At 37.5% G+C, this 16,763-nt stretch overlaps 2 protein-coding genes across 15 annotated transcripts in view; both read left to right on the top strand.

Moving 5' to 3' along the window:
* Window positions 1-14,205, top strand: part of ARFGAP1 (ARF GTPase activating protein 1) — a 26,323-nt gene extending 12,118 nt beyond the window's left edge. For 3 of the 13 annotated variants that reach the window (XM_068912867.1, XM_068912866.1, XM_068912869.1), the window contains exons 9-15: window positions 458-514; window positions 1,528-1,560; window positions 2,940-2,969; window positions 4,879-4,935; window positions 6,981-7,040; window positions 8,699-8,775; window positions 9,252-12,325. In XM_068912867.1, the coding sequence (XP_068768968.1) occupies window positions 458-514; window positions 1,528-1,560; window positions 2,940-2,969; window positions 4,879-4,935; window positions 6,981-7,040; window positions 8,699-8,775; window positions 9,252-9,606 (669 nt within the window). In that variant the 3' untranslated portion in view covers window positions 9,607-12,325. Of the gene's footprint in view, window positions 1-457; window positions 515-1,527; window positions 1,561-2,939; window positions 2,970-4,878; window positions 4,936-6,980; window positions 7,041-8,698; window positions 8,776-9,251; window positions 12,326-13,117 lie in introns of those variants that run through there. The other 10 variants (XM_068912870.1, XM_068912872.1, XM_068912871.1 and 7 more) reach the window with 7 other exon arrangements.
* Window positions 13,095-16,763, top strand: part of LOC104141538 (DEP domain-containing mTOR-interacting protein) — a 36,508-nt gene continuing 32,839 nt past the window's right edge. The window contains exons 1-2 of one of the 2 annotated variants that reach the window (XM_068912880.1): window positions 13,095-13,211; window positions 14,232-14,382. The gene's annotated coding sequence lies outside the window, so the exon portion shown is untranslated. The remainder of the gene's footprint in view (window positions 13,212-14,231; window positions 14,383-16,763) is intronic. The other variant, XM_009670882.2, reaches the window with a different exon arrangement.

Here is a 16,763-nt window from a genome sequence, read left to right on the forward strand (position 1 = left end):
ATTTCAATTTAGGTTTGTTTTGAGTATCTTCAGACTGCACTCACCAAAAAAACTACAAGAAGTATCACTCTGCCATTTGCACATTGGTGACGTAATTATCATGGCAAGCTGAGGAGAGACTAGTAATGAAGAGACTTTATAAAGTATATTTTGCTAGTGTTTTTTTTTGTTTGTTTTAAGATGAAGGAAAAACATTTTTCCCTCTAGGTGGAATGAATAGATATGTGGAGTGTTTCATTGCTTGTGTGTATGCAAGTAAATAATGGAAGTTCATTGTAATATTGCAGTTCAATGAGAGACTAATGGTTCTTACTCTCACCAGTGGGTAGTTCTCATGACTACAGGACAAGTTGTACTGCAGAACGTTTTTACTTAATTTACCATGCATTCGTGAACGTTATGAATAATAATTGTAAACAGTCAATATTGAGTACTGCATTTTCACTTTCTTTTAAAGGGATGGAGCAGTTTTACAACTGGAGCTAGCAAGATTGCCTCAGCTGCTAAAGAGGGTGTAAGTAAACAAAATCTATTTCAGTGTAATTCTTGCAAATTCAAAGAGACTCTATTAATGTGATCTGAAATCTAATAGACGTATATCTTTAAAAGTATCACCAAGGCAAACTAATTTTTTTTTTTTGTATGTATGTCTTTGCCTATCGTATATAAAAACACATGCCCAGTGAATGCACTTCTCTGCCTTAACTGTGTCTCGTGTTTCTGGATTGGGATTTCCGTTAACTTGTCTGCTGGATATAAGCATTGCAAAAGAACTCAACTGGCATTTTTATACTGACTTTATAAATAAAAGAATTATTTTTGGAGCAGAAATTTGTCTGTGCCCAGTAAAGCCAAATCGCGTTTTTCAGCAGGAATTTAATATCAATTGACAAGTTGATGGCTTTTTCCTTTTCTTCCTTTGGCTTCTCTTGAACTGTGACATTTTATCCCCTCAGTTAGAAGGCTTGTTAGGCAGAGGCTGTACTAGGAAGGATGTTCTGTGAAAAACTAGGGCAAGGTCTCTGCACTGTGTGTTCTGACAAATTTGCGCACTTAGTTACATGACTCACTTATAGACTGAAACCAGAAGAAGTAAAAATTTTTCATATTTTAAGTAGATGATGGTGGAAAGAAATGAAGTAATTTTAGTGAAAATTACTATTTTTTTTTTTTAAAGTTCTACTTAGTAGTCTTCCGATCTTTCATGAACGTTAACAGTTACCTCTTAAGAAAGATACTTAAGTGTACATTATGAGGCATAAATTTTGATGCTCATTTGTGTAGGCTAACTAAGGTCTGACCTAGATTGAGGGAACCTTTCTTACGACACGGGTGAGAATGACTGATGCTTCCCAGGACAATCTGGAATACCAAAGCAATTAATAAGAATATTGCCCATTCAATGTGAAATTCTAGGAAAGGTCTATTCAACTTACAGGGTCATGCACCACTTCTAAATTTGTTTTTTTTACTAGGAATAAAGCCTATGGTTAATTTAAACTTTAATATATTTGCTTCTGTTCACAGGCTACCAGATTTGGATCTCAAGCAAGTCAAAAGGTGATTATAAATTTAGCTGTGCTTTACTGATAGTAGCTGGCTATAAATGTCATGCATTTACCCGCACCAATTGATTTAGATTTGATCATCAAGAGACCAATGTGTTTATCCTTCATGGTACATAATGATATTTTAGGATGTCATCTGAAAGAATTTAGATTTTATTTGCATGGAGATTACAATCAACTGCCATAAACATATTAAGCAGGAAACAAATAGTGGTAGTTCTGCTGTTTACATAACTGTAGGGGGTATTTGATAGGCAGTAAAATTAAATGCTTTAATTCATGTTTGCAGCCATAAAATATGCTGGTGATTTTATTTTTGTGAAGCTTGAATGTGGTCTATCTGAATTAGTTTTCTGCTCTAGGTTATTCAGCGGAATGCAAGCCATCATTCCATTGCTAAATCCTAATAGTATATTATAAATGTAATCTGCTTAATATTATTAGAGTTAACTTGCCTGCGTGTTTTTAAAAAAGTGACAACTATATTCTCTTTCAAACTAAGATAAGCAGAGAGACAGTCAGACCTGAATTATGCAGAGCTCTGGCATTAGCAAGATCTGTTTACATTGAAAACTTTTAAATTAAAATGCAGAAATCTATAAACAGGATTCTTCACGTGCCACTGTTCCGAGTGAGAGAGGGCTTATATATATTCATATATGTTATAGGGAATTTTACTCTGAACTGAGAGTCGTCTTGTACATATAGCATTAGCCTGGCATGCTTCCCCATAAGCATAGGATACAATTGCTCAAAACAAATACAAAACTGCAGGAGTTGGTGTTCGAACACCAACTGCCGTAGGATATCAGTATTCCACATAGCAAGCCAAACTTCCGCGTGTTTTGCAGGATTAACAAAAATGTCTTGTGTAAGCACACAAACCTGATGCTTAGAAGCTTTAGAATATTTGCTGCTTGGCTTATGTAAGAAAAGTGTAGTGTTCTACGAGCCATCCTTTTTCACTACGTCCAGCAGTTTGCTTTTTAGAAACTTGTCCTTCCTTTAGTATTATCAGCATTTGTATGCATCTGTAAATATAGTATGAAGTGTAAAAGCTCATCACAGCTACTGACAAGAACCTCAGCAGCATGTTGCTAAGCCCTGTTACTGTAGCTTAAATTTTGTTCCTGAAACATCTGATCTGTTGCTCTGTAGCACGAATATAACCTCTCTTTGATGTAATACGTTGATTAAAAGTGTATTTGATGTCCACTGGCCAAATGTATTCACTGTTTGTCTTGTCAGTAGATGTTAAAATTTGAAAAGGTTCATGCTACTTAACTTGCCTGAAAAAAATGCTTCTAGTTTTTTGCTAAAAGCTGCTTCTTCTACCTTCCTTGCTCTTTCTTTTTTGCTGTCTGGGTAAAGTTTTGGGGCTACAAGCAGCAGCCAGAGCCGGTAACGCCCTCACGTATATTCTCATGCATGGACTCCTTGTCACTGTTCGTGCTAAATATGTGCATTTGCTCTTGAGCTGTCTTTTTTGCCTTAAGTCAAATCTGTTTAGAATAATGTTGTGTGTTTCATACAGTAATGTTTCTTCAAACCTACTTTAAAATGGGTTAAATTGGATAGAGATATCCAAGCTCTGCACTCTCAGAAGGCATTCTGTACTTCTGCCCATGCTTTTCATAAGCACTGGTGATTTCGAGATCTCCTTTTGCATGTCTGATTCGGGAATGCTGTGTACCAAGAATTATACTGGGGTGTTGTTTGAAGGCAGACTCTGTAAGAAGTACCCCATTATGTAGTGTCTGTAGCGGTGGGTAAGATGCTATTCTAACTTCAACAACGATAAATATGAAGTGATTCAAAAGGGAACACAGTTTTATCCAAATCTCCCTTTTCTGCATTTACAAAACTATGCGATTGAGTAAATGGGATTATGGGAGACTTCTCCCTGATTCTAGCAATGACTTCACTTAGCACACCTCCACTATTAGATTTATTGTATTCAACTTTTTGTTAAGTAAGATAAGCAGTTAATTTATCACATTTAATAGACTCTGCTGCGTTATTTCTCATCTTTGGAAAATCCTGTTCAATCCCCTTTGTTGTTTTTCTTGAACACTTTTAGCCTGACTTCCTATGGAAAAAAAAACCTTATGTGATTTGATTTCACGTTTCTTACAAGGTTGAAACAGGGTTACCTTTATCCTTGGCCTTCTCAGATAGCTTTCAAATTGTTAAGGAGTAAAAATATTGGAGATAGTGGTAGTTGGGTAGAGGGCAGATCCTAGCAGCACTGTGGCTGAGGGAAGGACTTTTTAGACACCTGGGAATCTGGGGAGGAAACACGTTCACATATGCTCCATCCCGAGGAGGAACTCAGTGAAGGCTCGTACCCTAACCAATGGTAGTCAGTCACATACCATGCAAACCTGTAGGAAGCTAAACTTCATTAGTCCCTGTGCTAATGGGTGGTAACGGTGTTTGTCTTGCAAGCACTGGTTAGGCCGTTTGGACTAATCAGTGGGCTAATTTAGAAATTAATCAGTAGAATATATTTGCCAATTCTGAAGAAAAGCAACTATTACAGGCTTATTATGGTAGTAGGTAAAGAAATGATTTCACATGAAGCATTTGCAAACCCTGCTGTCCTTGTCAATATGATTATTTTATAAAAATCATTTTGTAATATAGACTATGGACTTGGGTTTTTGTAAGCTTGCCTCTGAAGTACAACGACCTTATGCATCTTTCTTCTGGATTGTTAGGAATATCTGAATTTCATTGTTTTCTCTCCCTGCAAACCTGGAGGCAGCAAAAAAGTTGTAAAAATCTTCTGTCACAACTTTGACTCTTGTGTATTGCCTAGAAACAGAGCTGGATTGCTGTTAATAGATGACATCAGCAGCCTTACAAGACAGAAGAACTGGTGAAAAATTGGAGCTGAAAAGGCCTAATCCTATGAGTAATCCCATTAATTAGAAAAAGTAAGGGTGGGAGAGGTTGATTTTTCTCAAACATTCAGCTGCAGATATTAGCAAAGAGCCCACCTTCCAGGTTGTTGCTGACTGAAACATTGCTTCTGCTTCCAGTGCAAGGTCAGACTTTGCTTGGGCACTGGGCATTTCCCCCAATCTGTGGCCATGTGCATCTGTTTTGAAATTTGTTTTCTTGTAATGTTTTCTGCAGCACTTTTCTGTATGTGCTTTCAGCTCATTCTGCTTGTACGAATCAAAGCTTCAGGCTTTATGTGTTTTTGGAGATACTGCTAAGAAACTCATCTGCAGGGAATGTTGGCTGTGTTTTTTTTATAAAGGAAAATATAACTGACTTTGTTTTTTGTTTTGCTTTTAAATAGGCATCAGAGTTAGGTCAGACATTAAATGAAAATGTTCTCAAACCTGCACAGGAAAAGGTAACTTTGGAACTAGTAAATTACTTACAGAACATGATTATGATGCCTTGGGGAGTGATTGTTTCCTCCCATGATAACTATCCAGTTTGTCGATGCATCCTTCCGTTTTTATATACTAGCACAGTAGCAGAGGGGAAACATCAAATAATTCAGTGTTAATATAGTAGGAAAGAAATGTTAATGGGGCATATTTTCCCCCACCAATCTTACCTATGTCCACAAAAGTCTTATCTCTTACTTTCTTTCCCCGTTAGGTAGTCTTTCATAGATATTGTCCTTTCAGTGGTGGACACCTTACATGGATAGAGAAATCAGTCATAAACTTTTTATTACTGATATCTTTGAGTATTACGTTCAAAGTGTTTCTCCCATCTGCCTACCAGTGTTGTTTTTTTTTAATTCAGCCCAGTGTCTTTGAGCCCCATTAGATCATCTGCTGCCACACCAGGGGCAGTAGAACTTGGAGCAATATGTATATTTAAGATGAATAGGGACAATTTATTAATACAAATAATATGTTATTGTAACTTTTATTTAGTATTCTTTCAAAATCTTATGTTAATCTGTTAATATCAAGGTTTTCATGCATTCATAAGCAAAGTATGCTCTAAAGTAACATTAGTCATTCTCATTGCTTTGTTGTTTCTAGGAAACCAAAATAGTCTGAAGTCGATCTTTTTTTGTCTTCCTTTTACAATTGTTAATGACCGCAAACATGTAGCTAATGGCACTTTCAACAGTACTGAATGGAGAGCACACATTATATTAATCTGGGTAAATATTGATCAGTGGTCAGCATAAAAAAGCAAGGCAGTTGGTCCTCCTAAGTGACTAATAATAGCTGATTTTTACCTGTTTTAGTCAAAAGATTCTCCAGTGTCAAATGTTGCCTTCCTGTTTCGTATGTTAAAAGAAATCACTCTCTACGTACACACGCGCACACACAACACACGCGCACACACACACACTGTTACATCTTACACATTTGGCATGGATTTGTTCTGTGCTTCTAGAATTTTTTGGATTAACTCCAAGATTTTGATAATACCTTTTCTGAGGATGTGGTGATCTTAATTACCTACATATCTTTTCCAAAATACATTGGTTTTGATAAAGCAGACTAATTTTGTTTTCATAAGAAAATCAATGCTATCACTTTGGAATATGGATTAATTTTCAATTTGAAAAGTATGATTTAATCACCTCAGAAAATAATTTCTTTTGCATTATATTTGTTAATTCAACTTTCTTTACATAGCATCTCAAATCACAGGAGAAAAGTCTAATTGGTTTCCTATTCCCTAGAATTATCCACAGTTTATTTTAGAGTGCTTAGATATATTATTTTTAGCATACATTTCATTGAGCTGACTTAGATTTTGTAGCACTATTTAATGAGAAATGTTGCACCCTACTTTAAAAAAAAAAAAAAAAAGGGGGGGGGAGGAGGGGAGAGCGTATTTCCCTTAGGATGTTGTGTTGCAAGTTCTAAATAAGTGTTACGTTCTAAAGTATGTATTCAGTGATGGCCTGGCACATGTGATTATAAAGTCACTTGCTTTGGAATGACTGTAGGTTATTAGCTGGTGAAGGACACCAAATTTCAGAGCCCTTTTAATATTTACATAAGCATTTATAAAAGATAATATAGATCCGATAGGCTTTTAATTTTGCTGCTTTTAACCTCCCCCAAACAGTTTTTTTTTTTTTTAATGCAATAAAATATATTCCTTATAAAAGTTAAATTTGGAGGGTTTTTTTAAGCCAATGTGTTTGATTTTAATGTTTAGTGTTAATGTAATGATACCTTCCTCAAACTCTAGATATTTCAGTAGAAAATTCCCATAAACATCAAAGGACTGAGATTCACCCCATTAGACAGGCTTTATGGATTTTATTTTCTTAGCCTTGTTATTTGAATTAAGTATATTTTGATTCACCTTTTAAAAATTTTTTTATTTTTAGCTCTTACCATAAGTAAGCTTGTTTTAAGGTGTCACAATACTTTGTTTTATGATTAATTACTAATACTTTGATTCATGTAGGTGAAAGAGGGGAAAATTTTTGAGGAGGTCACCGTGGGGGTATCACAGTTGGCCAGCAAGGTATGAAGTGGCCTGCTTGCCTTTGAGGAGGCCAAACACCAAGCCAGTCTCCATATTCCTAAGTTTTTTTTACTGAAAGAAAACCCCAAGGCAGCTTTAGTCTCTGCATATGTTGAACGCAGTTAAGTTTTGACATTGTAGTTTTCAATGTGCAATACTTGTGCTTTAGTATTGAAGAAGTCTATACAGATATGATGTAATCGTCACAATGGCTGCACTGATGTGAAGTTGTGAGACAGTTGGTGTCCCAAACACAAAAGGGAACCGTCTGCTAGAGAATATGGAGACAGCTTGCATTATTTTTGTACAGTTAAACTTACTAATGTTTTGAATCTTTCTTTGTCTTTGTTCTTTTGCTATCATTATTTGGTAATGTGGTAAGTGCTCTCTGCAGTACTCTGTTCTCAGCAACTGTAGAATCTAATGTGTGGTTTGATAACTTCTGTGGTATTACATAGGAGGGCCTATCTTTCTAGCGCAGTGAATGTCGACACCGGAAGCCGTATCATGTGCCATTTTAGTGTCTTACTTTATTCAAATATTTGTAACATTTAAGTTCTTACGAGGTCTTTTTTTACTTAAAGCCTGCCAACTTTTCTGGGACCCATCCTTAGTATTTGTGACTTAGAATAGTGACTTCCATTGATGTCACTTCAGAATTCATGTTTCTAGCACAACGCCAATCTGACATATCCCCAGACGGATTCCTTTAGCAGTCATATTTATTCTAGAACTTCACTTTTGGCCTGTTGCATGAGCACTGAAATAAAACTACTGAAAATGTGTGAAAGCAGTTTTGTAAAACAACTTAAATGTAATCTAATCGCATACGTTGTAATACTTCTTGGTAACGTCGGAGCACTAATACTGTCATTACGTTGCTTAAGATGGACTCTAAGTTCTTAAAAATTATTATGCTCTAGTAATTTAAAAGATCTAGACAGTCTTCCTAATCTGAATTTTTCATATTAGCACACTTTAAGTTTTTTCTGCTTACAAAAACATCCTTAAGTAGTTTCTCCTCATGTGCCTCATGTATATAGCTCAGTGACTGAGGCCTCTAACTTTTACATTTGACAGAGCATCCATACAAAGCTGGTTAGGAAACACATGGCAGTGCAAATCAGCTTTCAAACTAGTGAAAAGGTACTTTAGTGAGCGGAACTGGAGCTTATTTGATTTCAGAGCACCTGCTACTTACGTGCTGAAGTGGGTGCATCCAGCTGAAACAAGTTCTAAAAATGTAGAGAGTCTATTTCTGCTGACTCTGTCCGGCTTTTATAGTAGTGCACAATACCTGGGAAATACTACTATTATGAGTTGCTAATATTTAGCAATTTATGCAAGGAGTAGTTCCAGCATTTTTGTCAAGAAAGCTTAGGACAGAATTCAAAGCTGTTACTGACAACAGTGGGTGAAAAAGCTGAGCTTGACCTACTTTTTCACATCTTCCAGCAACACAGTGCTGTCAAATGTATTTTCTTTACATCAACCTTTTAATTCCTCATCAAAAATATTAATGCCTGGTGAGTGAAATTTTTTGATGAAATATGTTATCTTCATTTCAACAAGTGGAGGAATGTGTGGTGGTTTTTGCTGTTTGGGTGATTAGAGCAGATGTTGGTTCTGTCCAGATAAACAGTGTCCTTTTTCTCTAGGTTCAGGGAGTTGGAAGTAAGGGATGGCGAGACGTCACCACTTTCTTTTCTGGCAAAACAGATGATAATTGTGAAAGGTATTTTTTTTTAATTATTGTTTTCTCTGTCCCTTTAAACACATAGTTTCAACTCTTGTACGTTCCCTGTAATATAGGAGTTGCAGGTAATTTTTAAATCTGAAGAAATTATTCTGCCTCTTGGGACTACTTTGCTAGTAGTCCTTCTGTATGTAATACACAGGCATATAAAGCTCGACTCAGTCAAACTGTTTATTTATGCCAGTTGTTAAACTGAGAGTAAATAGAGTACTGCATCTATGTTTTGAATGCATGCCAAATGCCCCCCCCCCCGCCCTTACTATTTTAGACTATGACCAAAATCTGTGAATTGGAGTACAAGCTTATGCCGCTCTGAGCAATACATCTAGTTTTTCTGCCTTTATCTTCGTTTTTTGTTTGCGCAAAGGATAGTAGCATTATCATTTTCTTTGTTTATGGTCATTTATGTCATAACTGATTTTTTTCCTCCTCCCTTTTCTTGTCTCCCATAAAAGACCAGCTGAGGGAGACAGCTACCAGAACAGTGGAGGGGAGGGCTACCAGAACAATGCTGTAGATCAAAGCTTCTGGGAGACCTTTGGCAACTCAGACCCACCAAAAGCTCATAAATCTCCGAGCAGTGAGAGCTGGACGTATGTGGACAATTCCACAGAGAAGAAGAGCTCCGATAGCTGGGACGTGTGGGGTTCAGGAACAGTCTCCAACAACAAGAACAGTAACAGCGACAGCTGGGAAAATTGGGAGACCAACTGGGAAAACACAGGAGGGGAGAGCAAGACTAAAAAGCCTCCTAAGGCAACAAAAAAGGCATCTTCAGCTGATGATGGGTGGGATAACCAGAACTGGTAGAACTCTGTTAACCCTGTTTTGCACAGCTAGGGAAAGGAGGCTATGCTGGCTGATTGAGGGGAGAGAGTTTCACATACAGTTTGATTATCTTGGTTGACCGTACTGGTCTATTACTTTTGTGCTTCCTTCCCATTCATTCTCCTTTCTTCTATCCAAGTTTAGGGAAAAAAAATAGTGTCTGAATCCTGTTACTATGTAAAGATGGCTCTCCCATTTTTAAGAATAACGATAAATATAATCTCCTTGCACTATTGAAGCTGGGTACAGTAACTTTCTTAACAGGGAGGTTCACAGGAAAAAAAAGTGCAAGCACATTTTCATGGCACAACCTTGCATGTGTAGTTTTATAGGTCTTCATCCAGTCTTCATATAATTTGAGATGACCTGAAGTGTTTAATACAAACAAAGGAGAGGGTATATCTTAAAAAGAGAGCCATTAAATAAGCAAATTGCAGTTGCACAGTTCTAGTTCAATGCCTTATGGATTGCTGGGACCACATTACATCTGGCAATTCAAAATGGTATTTAAGATACTTTTTATTGGAGATATGTTTTTAAACTTTATGAGGTGTGAAGACTTTTAAAACTTTTCTCTCCTTAGAAGTAATAAAGAATCTAGAGCCAGATAATGACTTGTAATAACAGTGTGAGCTGCCAAAAGAGATTTAGGATGGCTCTACTTGCCCTTCTTACTCATTTGGTTAAGAGTTTACACAGTGCAGCTTTCCTCCACATGTAATGTAAAGCTGTGAAACTCTCCTTCTTTTTCTGTACTCCTCCCCCAATTTGAGTATTAGTAGAGTCTGTCTTTTCTGTCTGATTTTCTTCCTTCTACCCTTCTATTTCATCTGTCCTGATAAGTTACATCTTTCTTTTCTGCTGCTTATGGCCTTTTGGACGTTTACTTGGCAGCTTGGCAGTGTAGCAAACTTGTTAAAAAATACAGTTAGAAAAAATAGGTGGAAAATATGAGAACATCGGGGAGAGAGGCTGGCAGCAAGCCCCTTTCCAGATGAGTAGATGTCTGGATTTAATAGTCAAACTTAAATTAAGTAGATGTTTTCAAAATTAATCATTAATTTGTCAAACTGTATCTCTCTTTCTATTATGTCTTTCTCCAGATTTTCTTCCTGGACCTTGTTAAAGGAAACACTATTTTGGAAACTTTAGAAAGTTCTTGTCAGCATTAAGGAATGGAATAGGAGATTGTTATGTCACGGTTTTGACCCAACAAACTGGTTTGCATGACACACACACCATAACTTTTGTGGAAAAATTGGGACTCCTGCCTTTAACAGCAAAGGCTTCTTATGTATGCCTACTAGTTCTGTTTTGGGGGGTGGGATAAATAGCTGAAAATAATCAGCTCATTTGAAAACTGTAAATCATGATGTCTTTGTGTGGTCTGCTTTGGTACCAATATGGAGTTCTTTTCTGTGCATCCTGTAAATCTTAAAACATGTCCAAAAAACCTTTTACTTAAATGAGTTAATTGTTCAAGCAAGTGATCAACCTCGGTTGTCCAAGTTATCTCAAGTAATGCTTTATTTCTTTTCCCTTCACAGAGGTTTTCAAGTTTATACTAATAGTCAAAAGTCAAGAGGCCATATAATTGTATTCAGCAGCAAAGACAGAAAGGGAATGGTGAGGGAAATTGAATTACATAGTTTTTAAAGTAACAGTTTTTAAAGATTTACAGTCTGAGTAAGAGCATCTCTGTTTATATCCCTGAATTCTGATCTTGCAGAACCCCTGCTGTCTTTCTATTCATATGATCTTTTAGATGGTCAAAAAAATAATTTTCTAGCTTTCTCTAGCCTTCTCCTACAAAAGTTGGGATTTTTTTTTCTTTTTGCTTCTCCTGATAAAAGCGTTTCTGAATCTAGTGCAGTTGCAGGAGCCAGTACTGCTCATGACCCAAGCACCAGTGTAGGCTGAGCCATGCCAGTTGTGTGAAGCGTCCTTGCTGACACGATGAGCCTGTGGAAGTGACAAAGGCAGGAGAGATCTTAATTTTCAATGCTGCTTGTGGTACTGTTGGAAAACAAGGTTTACAGCCTGATATAAAACAAGGATTTTGTTCTATGTTTTCTTCTGTTCTATGTTTTCTTCTGTTCCAGATATACCTTTGTCATAGCTTAATTGCATGTCATACATGTAACTTTGTATTTTTATGCATACACTTCTGTTGCCTTATTCTTGTCATTTGTCTGCTGCCCAGTACAAAACTGTAAGGCATGTACCCTGAAGGCCATGGTGTGTAATTTATATGAATCGGCACTGCCAAATCCTTGACTGACAGTTAATCTTTGAAGTGTTGCAGTAATGGTGGCGGTGTAATGCATCTGACCGGTTGCATTATCTGACTGCTGATGTCTGTCTGAGGTGATGTGAAGCTGATTCAGCTTCCTGTGTACAAATTTATTACGGTTTCTCTTTCATAAACCTCCTGCAATAGTTTGTAGGAGGATAAGCTTTATTTCAATCCATTCAGTCAATAATACTGTGATGTGTATGTGTACATTCTCCTCAGCTGTGTGTTTAGCCTAGGAGAAAACTGATTTACTTGTACATCACTTGGAGCTGCAACTGGCATTAGCCATTTGTTTGTCGGATGGGTGCTTGTTTTCCCCTTGTTTGTTTTAGGATTTTTGTTTGTTCGTTTGTTTTTTGAGACTTCAGGTTCTGAATTAAACAGCCAGAGTCCTACTAAGGCAAATGTTTTGGAATATCGTTTTTTTTTTTCCAGTTAAGTAGACAGTGACAGAAAAGTTGCCTTCTTTAGGTACTGCTGTTGAGATGCAAGGATACAACTCCCAGAAAGGTGTTAGTGGAAGATACTGAAAAACAATGTAACTCAAGAGCTGGCAGAAACTAAAGCTGCAGTGACAAAGCTAATGTGTCTCAGTTTGACAGGTGAATCAACATTTTTGACTTGTCTGAATCTGAATGATTTACCAAGTCTTCCAGAGGAGATGATGAAATGAGGGCGTTTTCTGTTGCAAAGCCTCCGTTTATTTGATTTTACTCTTTCAAAGAGTAGATGACTAGGATGTTAGGACGTGTCTGCTTTGGAAAGCAGTTTGGTAGGATGTGTACAATCAGGCTGGATGTGTGGAGGGAACGTTTGGGAGTCAGTTTTCATTATGTACTGGATTTTCTTACCCCTTGCTTTTTTTTTTTTTTTTTCCCCTCCTGTCTCCTCAATCATGAGCTCTGTAAACAAAGGCACTGATTATAGCTTGGCAGAGCTGAAGCTGCCTCCCTAAAGGTGTGGCTTATTGATGAGTTTAATTCAGCATCTAGACAGGCAAGGCTCTAGTATTCCTGTACTTCAGTCCTGCACCTTTTAGTAATGCTTTTAAAAGTCATACAAGCAGATTGCTTGGAGTGAGGGCTGCAGGTGAAATAACACCTGGGCAATTGCAACATTTGGGCATTGCAACATTTTTCAAATTTCCTAGTGTTTCAAACTTTGTTTTATTCCTTTGTATGGCTTCAACTTTGGAAGACACAGAGCAGCTGGATTCCTGCCAATAGTCTGAAATCAGAGAAACTTCAAGACATTCAAATTGAGTGCCACTTGCAAAGGAGAAGAAGTCTTGGTGAGTGTTCCCAAGGCAGGAACTGAATCTAATTCTAGGAGTTAGGGATTATTTTAAAATGTTTCATTTTTGTCTTGAAGCCTGTTAATAACTATTGCATTTCAAGAAGTGCTTGTCCAACTCTTCCTTATGGTTGAGGTTTCAAGGATAATGCTGCTGCTTTTATTTTTCACTCCCAACTGTGTAACATTCCATGGGTTCATAATGTATTTATCAGTGTAATAATCTGTGCAATAATTTAACAAGTGTAGGTAAAACTTTTGTTGTTTAGTCCAGGATACATTTAAAGATACAGTGGTCCTCTTTGAGAGTAGCAGTCAACCAAGGTATTTCCGTTTTCACCTTGCTTTGGTGACATTAAATTCCACTAACTCTGTCAAGGAGGGCTTGAACAATTGGTTATTTAAACAGAAATCAAGAAACACTGTAACGCCCATTATTAGAGTTTTATTGTAATGGCTTAGAACGACCTCTTGAAGCCTCTTCTGCTTTTCCTGCCAACAGAAATTTGGTCAGTGTGGAATACTGTATCTTTAATTTTCCTGATGTGTTTTATGTGAATTTCACAGGAATGGCAATTCCAGTGAATGCTATTCATTGTTTTGTAGAGTGGTACTAGACTTGAATTGCAGTGTCATCTTTTGAAAGAACATTATAATAAAGCAAAGAGATATGGAGCGGAATGGTGTTTAGCCCTTTTTCAGGAGGCTTCAGTTAATTTTAAAGGCCCTAGGAAAAATCATCGATTTGCATCAGTCTGACTTGTCTAGAGTGTGACAAAGGCTGACTTATGCGGCCTTTTGGTTGGAGGGGTGGCTAGAATTGGCTCCGTTGGTTCCATGGAATTGGTCTCTCTAAGCAATGAAGTAGCTTAATTCTCAGTATAGTTGGATCATAGAATAAAGTCAAATGGGATGCTTCCTAATTAAGAAAATAGGAAAGTATCGCTACAGTATCAGCATGAAAATGTCTTGTTGGAGGAAAGTAACTGACATATTGATCCTTAACATGAAATTGCAGGACAGTCAAACAGTATAAATGTATGTTCTGGTGTGCTGTTGTCTTGCACATTCTTAACTGGAGGTCAGGGGTAATGTTATGAATCGTTCTCTGCCAGCGATGAAGGAGAAAGGAAGCCGCCAGTCAGTGTTGATGACAGAGCTGAGAGCAGGTATTTCATCTTTACATTTCATAGTCTAACTTTAAATGCCATTTTAAGATTTATTTAAGTTAGGAACAGTTTAAAACAGTATTGGTTGTCCGCTTTAAATAAAGTGAACCGAAATAGAAGTTAAGGTAGTTGCACATGGATTTATGCATTACTAGATTTTATTAGTTTGTCTGCAAAGGCACTTAATCACCATGAAAAAGCAAATTTTTAAAAGAATTTTTTCCATCCAAGAAACTAAATTCCTTTGAATACTTCAGGTGATGGTGATTCCTCATGATCAGATTCAGTTTTCTTCAATTAGCCAGTCATGTGATGATTCATCATTGCACTGACCTTTATGCAAATTTAAAATCTCTCTTACTATGTTATCGGTCAGCAGGGTTGAACCCTGCTTACCTTGTGCCAGTAACTGTAGTGGTTTTCACACAGAAAAGTGGACGTTTTGGTAACTGAACTAGTAGTATTCCACTGATGCGCCACGTCTGTTCTTGCCGTAACATCCTGTGGTAAGGGTTGCTGTGTGTATTGAATATAAAGCTTTTAGCAGGAATTACATCAGATAAGCAGGATATGCTAGTTTTGGAGAGAGTCTTTTAGGCCCTTTCTTCTGAAAGCATATGGAGGCCAGTTACCTAGAAACATAGAAAATACCATGAAAAACAATAATATATATTTGAAGCTCAAACTGAGCACAATCAGCAAAAGCTGAGAAGACTGTGTAGACCAGAAAATACCATACTCATTGACTTGAGGAAAACCAGATCACTACTACCATTATGACACCCATCTTACTTCTACTGAGTAACTTTGTTCCTTTTCAGCCGTCTTTTTGTGCTGTGATCCCAATTACTTGAGCAAATTCAGTTTCAAGCTGCCTTTACCGTTACATAGCTGCTTATATATATATGCTTTTATAGCAGACCGGCTCAGAAGAAGGCTGCTTGTGTCTCTTTGGGTTCACAGCCCATTGATTTTAAGGAATCGAATGGTTGTGCATTCTACGATTTTTGAGAGCAGACAGTTAGGAAGCATCCTGGATGTGCTGAATTAGTGGCAGACTTCATGAGATAGCGTGACTGCTTTCCTGAAACAAAGTCCCAAGCTACTAACTGTAAAGTGCTTTCCTGAAACAAAGTCCCAAGCTACTAACTGTAAAGTTTGGGGTTCACCTCTCATACACTATAGCTATGTCAGTAGTTTCATCACCATAAGCTCTTTCTTTTGAGATGTGCTTTTGGTTCTTCCCGGAGCTGGCTGGCTGGCTTCCATATCTTCCCCAAAGTGCACTGGCTTAGACCAGTACACAGATACCCCAGTACAGTATAGGAATCTAGACAGAGTGAAGGCTGTTCCCTTCCCCGCTGCTTTGACAAAGGTTTGCTGGATGTGGCTGTTGTGTGAAAACTGAAAGTTCTGAAAGGAAATTGAAATGGAGTAGGGTTGTCCTGTTTGGAAGCAGTAAAATTCACAGTTCCCACACAAGTGCAGCATAGTCATTCATCATCCTTTAAGTCACTCATCTGCAAGTAGGAAAAGATGTGTTGCCTGTCTGTTTTAGCTCCAGCTGTTGATGCTCTGCCAGCAAGAAGCTGTATGTCATCAGGAACACAGGAGAAGAATGGTCACTCTCCTCTTAATACTTCTTTTAAGCAAGAAGAAGCTTTTTCATGTGTGTGTGTGTTTTTTTTTTTTTTTTTTTTCTTGATCCTCAAATCACAGTTTGCCTCCAGGCTCTGAATTTCAGCAATGCTGCCAGAATGGCTGCATTTAAACTGGCCAGAAATGGAGAGGATGAAATAAATATCAAAGAGAGATATTTAGAGACCTCATTAGGAGAAGACTACTCATGCTTGCAGTCACTGAGTGCAAGTGGAAGAGACTGATTCTCGCAGGCTATGGTGATTACAAGGACTGCCAGGACTACAGTTGTGTGGTGCCTCACCAGGACTGATTGCTGCTCAAGCAGGAAAATCCAGTACTATCAGCTCTTCACAGTTTGTAAACTGATCTTTGTCTTTCCCTTTAAGCTCTGTCAAACTGTGTTCCCTCTGAGAGGCTGTTCAGCTTTGAGGTTGTTGAATTTTATGGTAGATAAATTGGCTTCTGCCAGGAAACACCGAAAGACTGGAGTGTGTCTGTCGGAAAAAAATGTTTCGTTCACTTCTGATTGAAGTGCTACTGCCTAGTATCTGCAGTATCTTCACCGGATTGCTCAAATTGTCTTAAATATAACCGTGTTTAACCTTGACTATATAGGGCCAGTATACACAGTTTATTCTGCTGAAAAGTATGTTTAATAAATGTAAATAGATGTACCAGACCATATGAGGGAGGTTATGATCAAGGTCAGACTTGGAATTACTTCTTCTTTACAAAAACCC

The sequence above is a fragment of the Struthio camelus genome, chromosome 18, assembly GCF_040807025.1.
Source record: "Struthio camelus isolate bStrCam1 chromosome 18, bStrCam1.hap1, whole genome shotgun sequence".
In the NCBI taxonomy this organism is placed as follows: domain Eukaryota; kingdom Metazoa; phylum Chordata; class Aves; order Struthioniformes; family Struthionidae; genus Struthio; species Struthio camelus.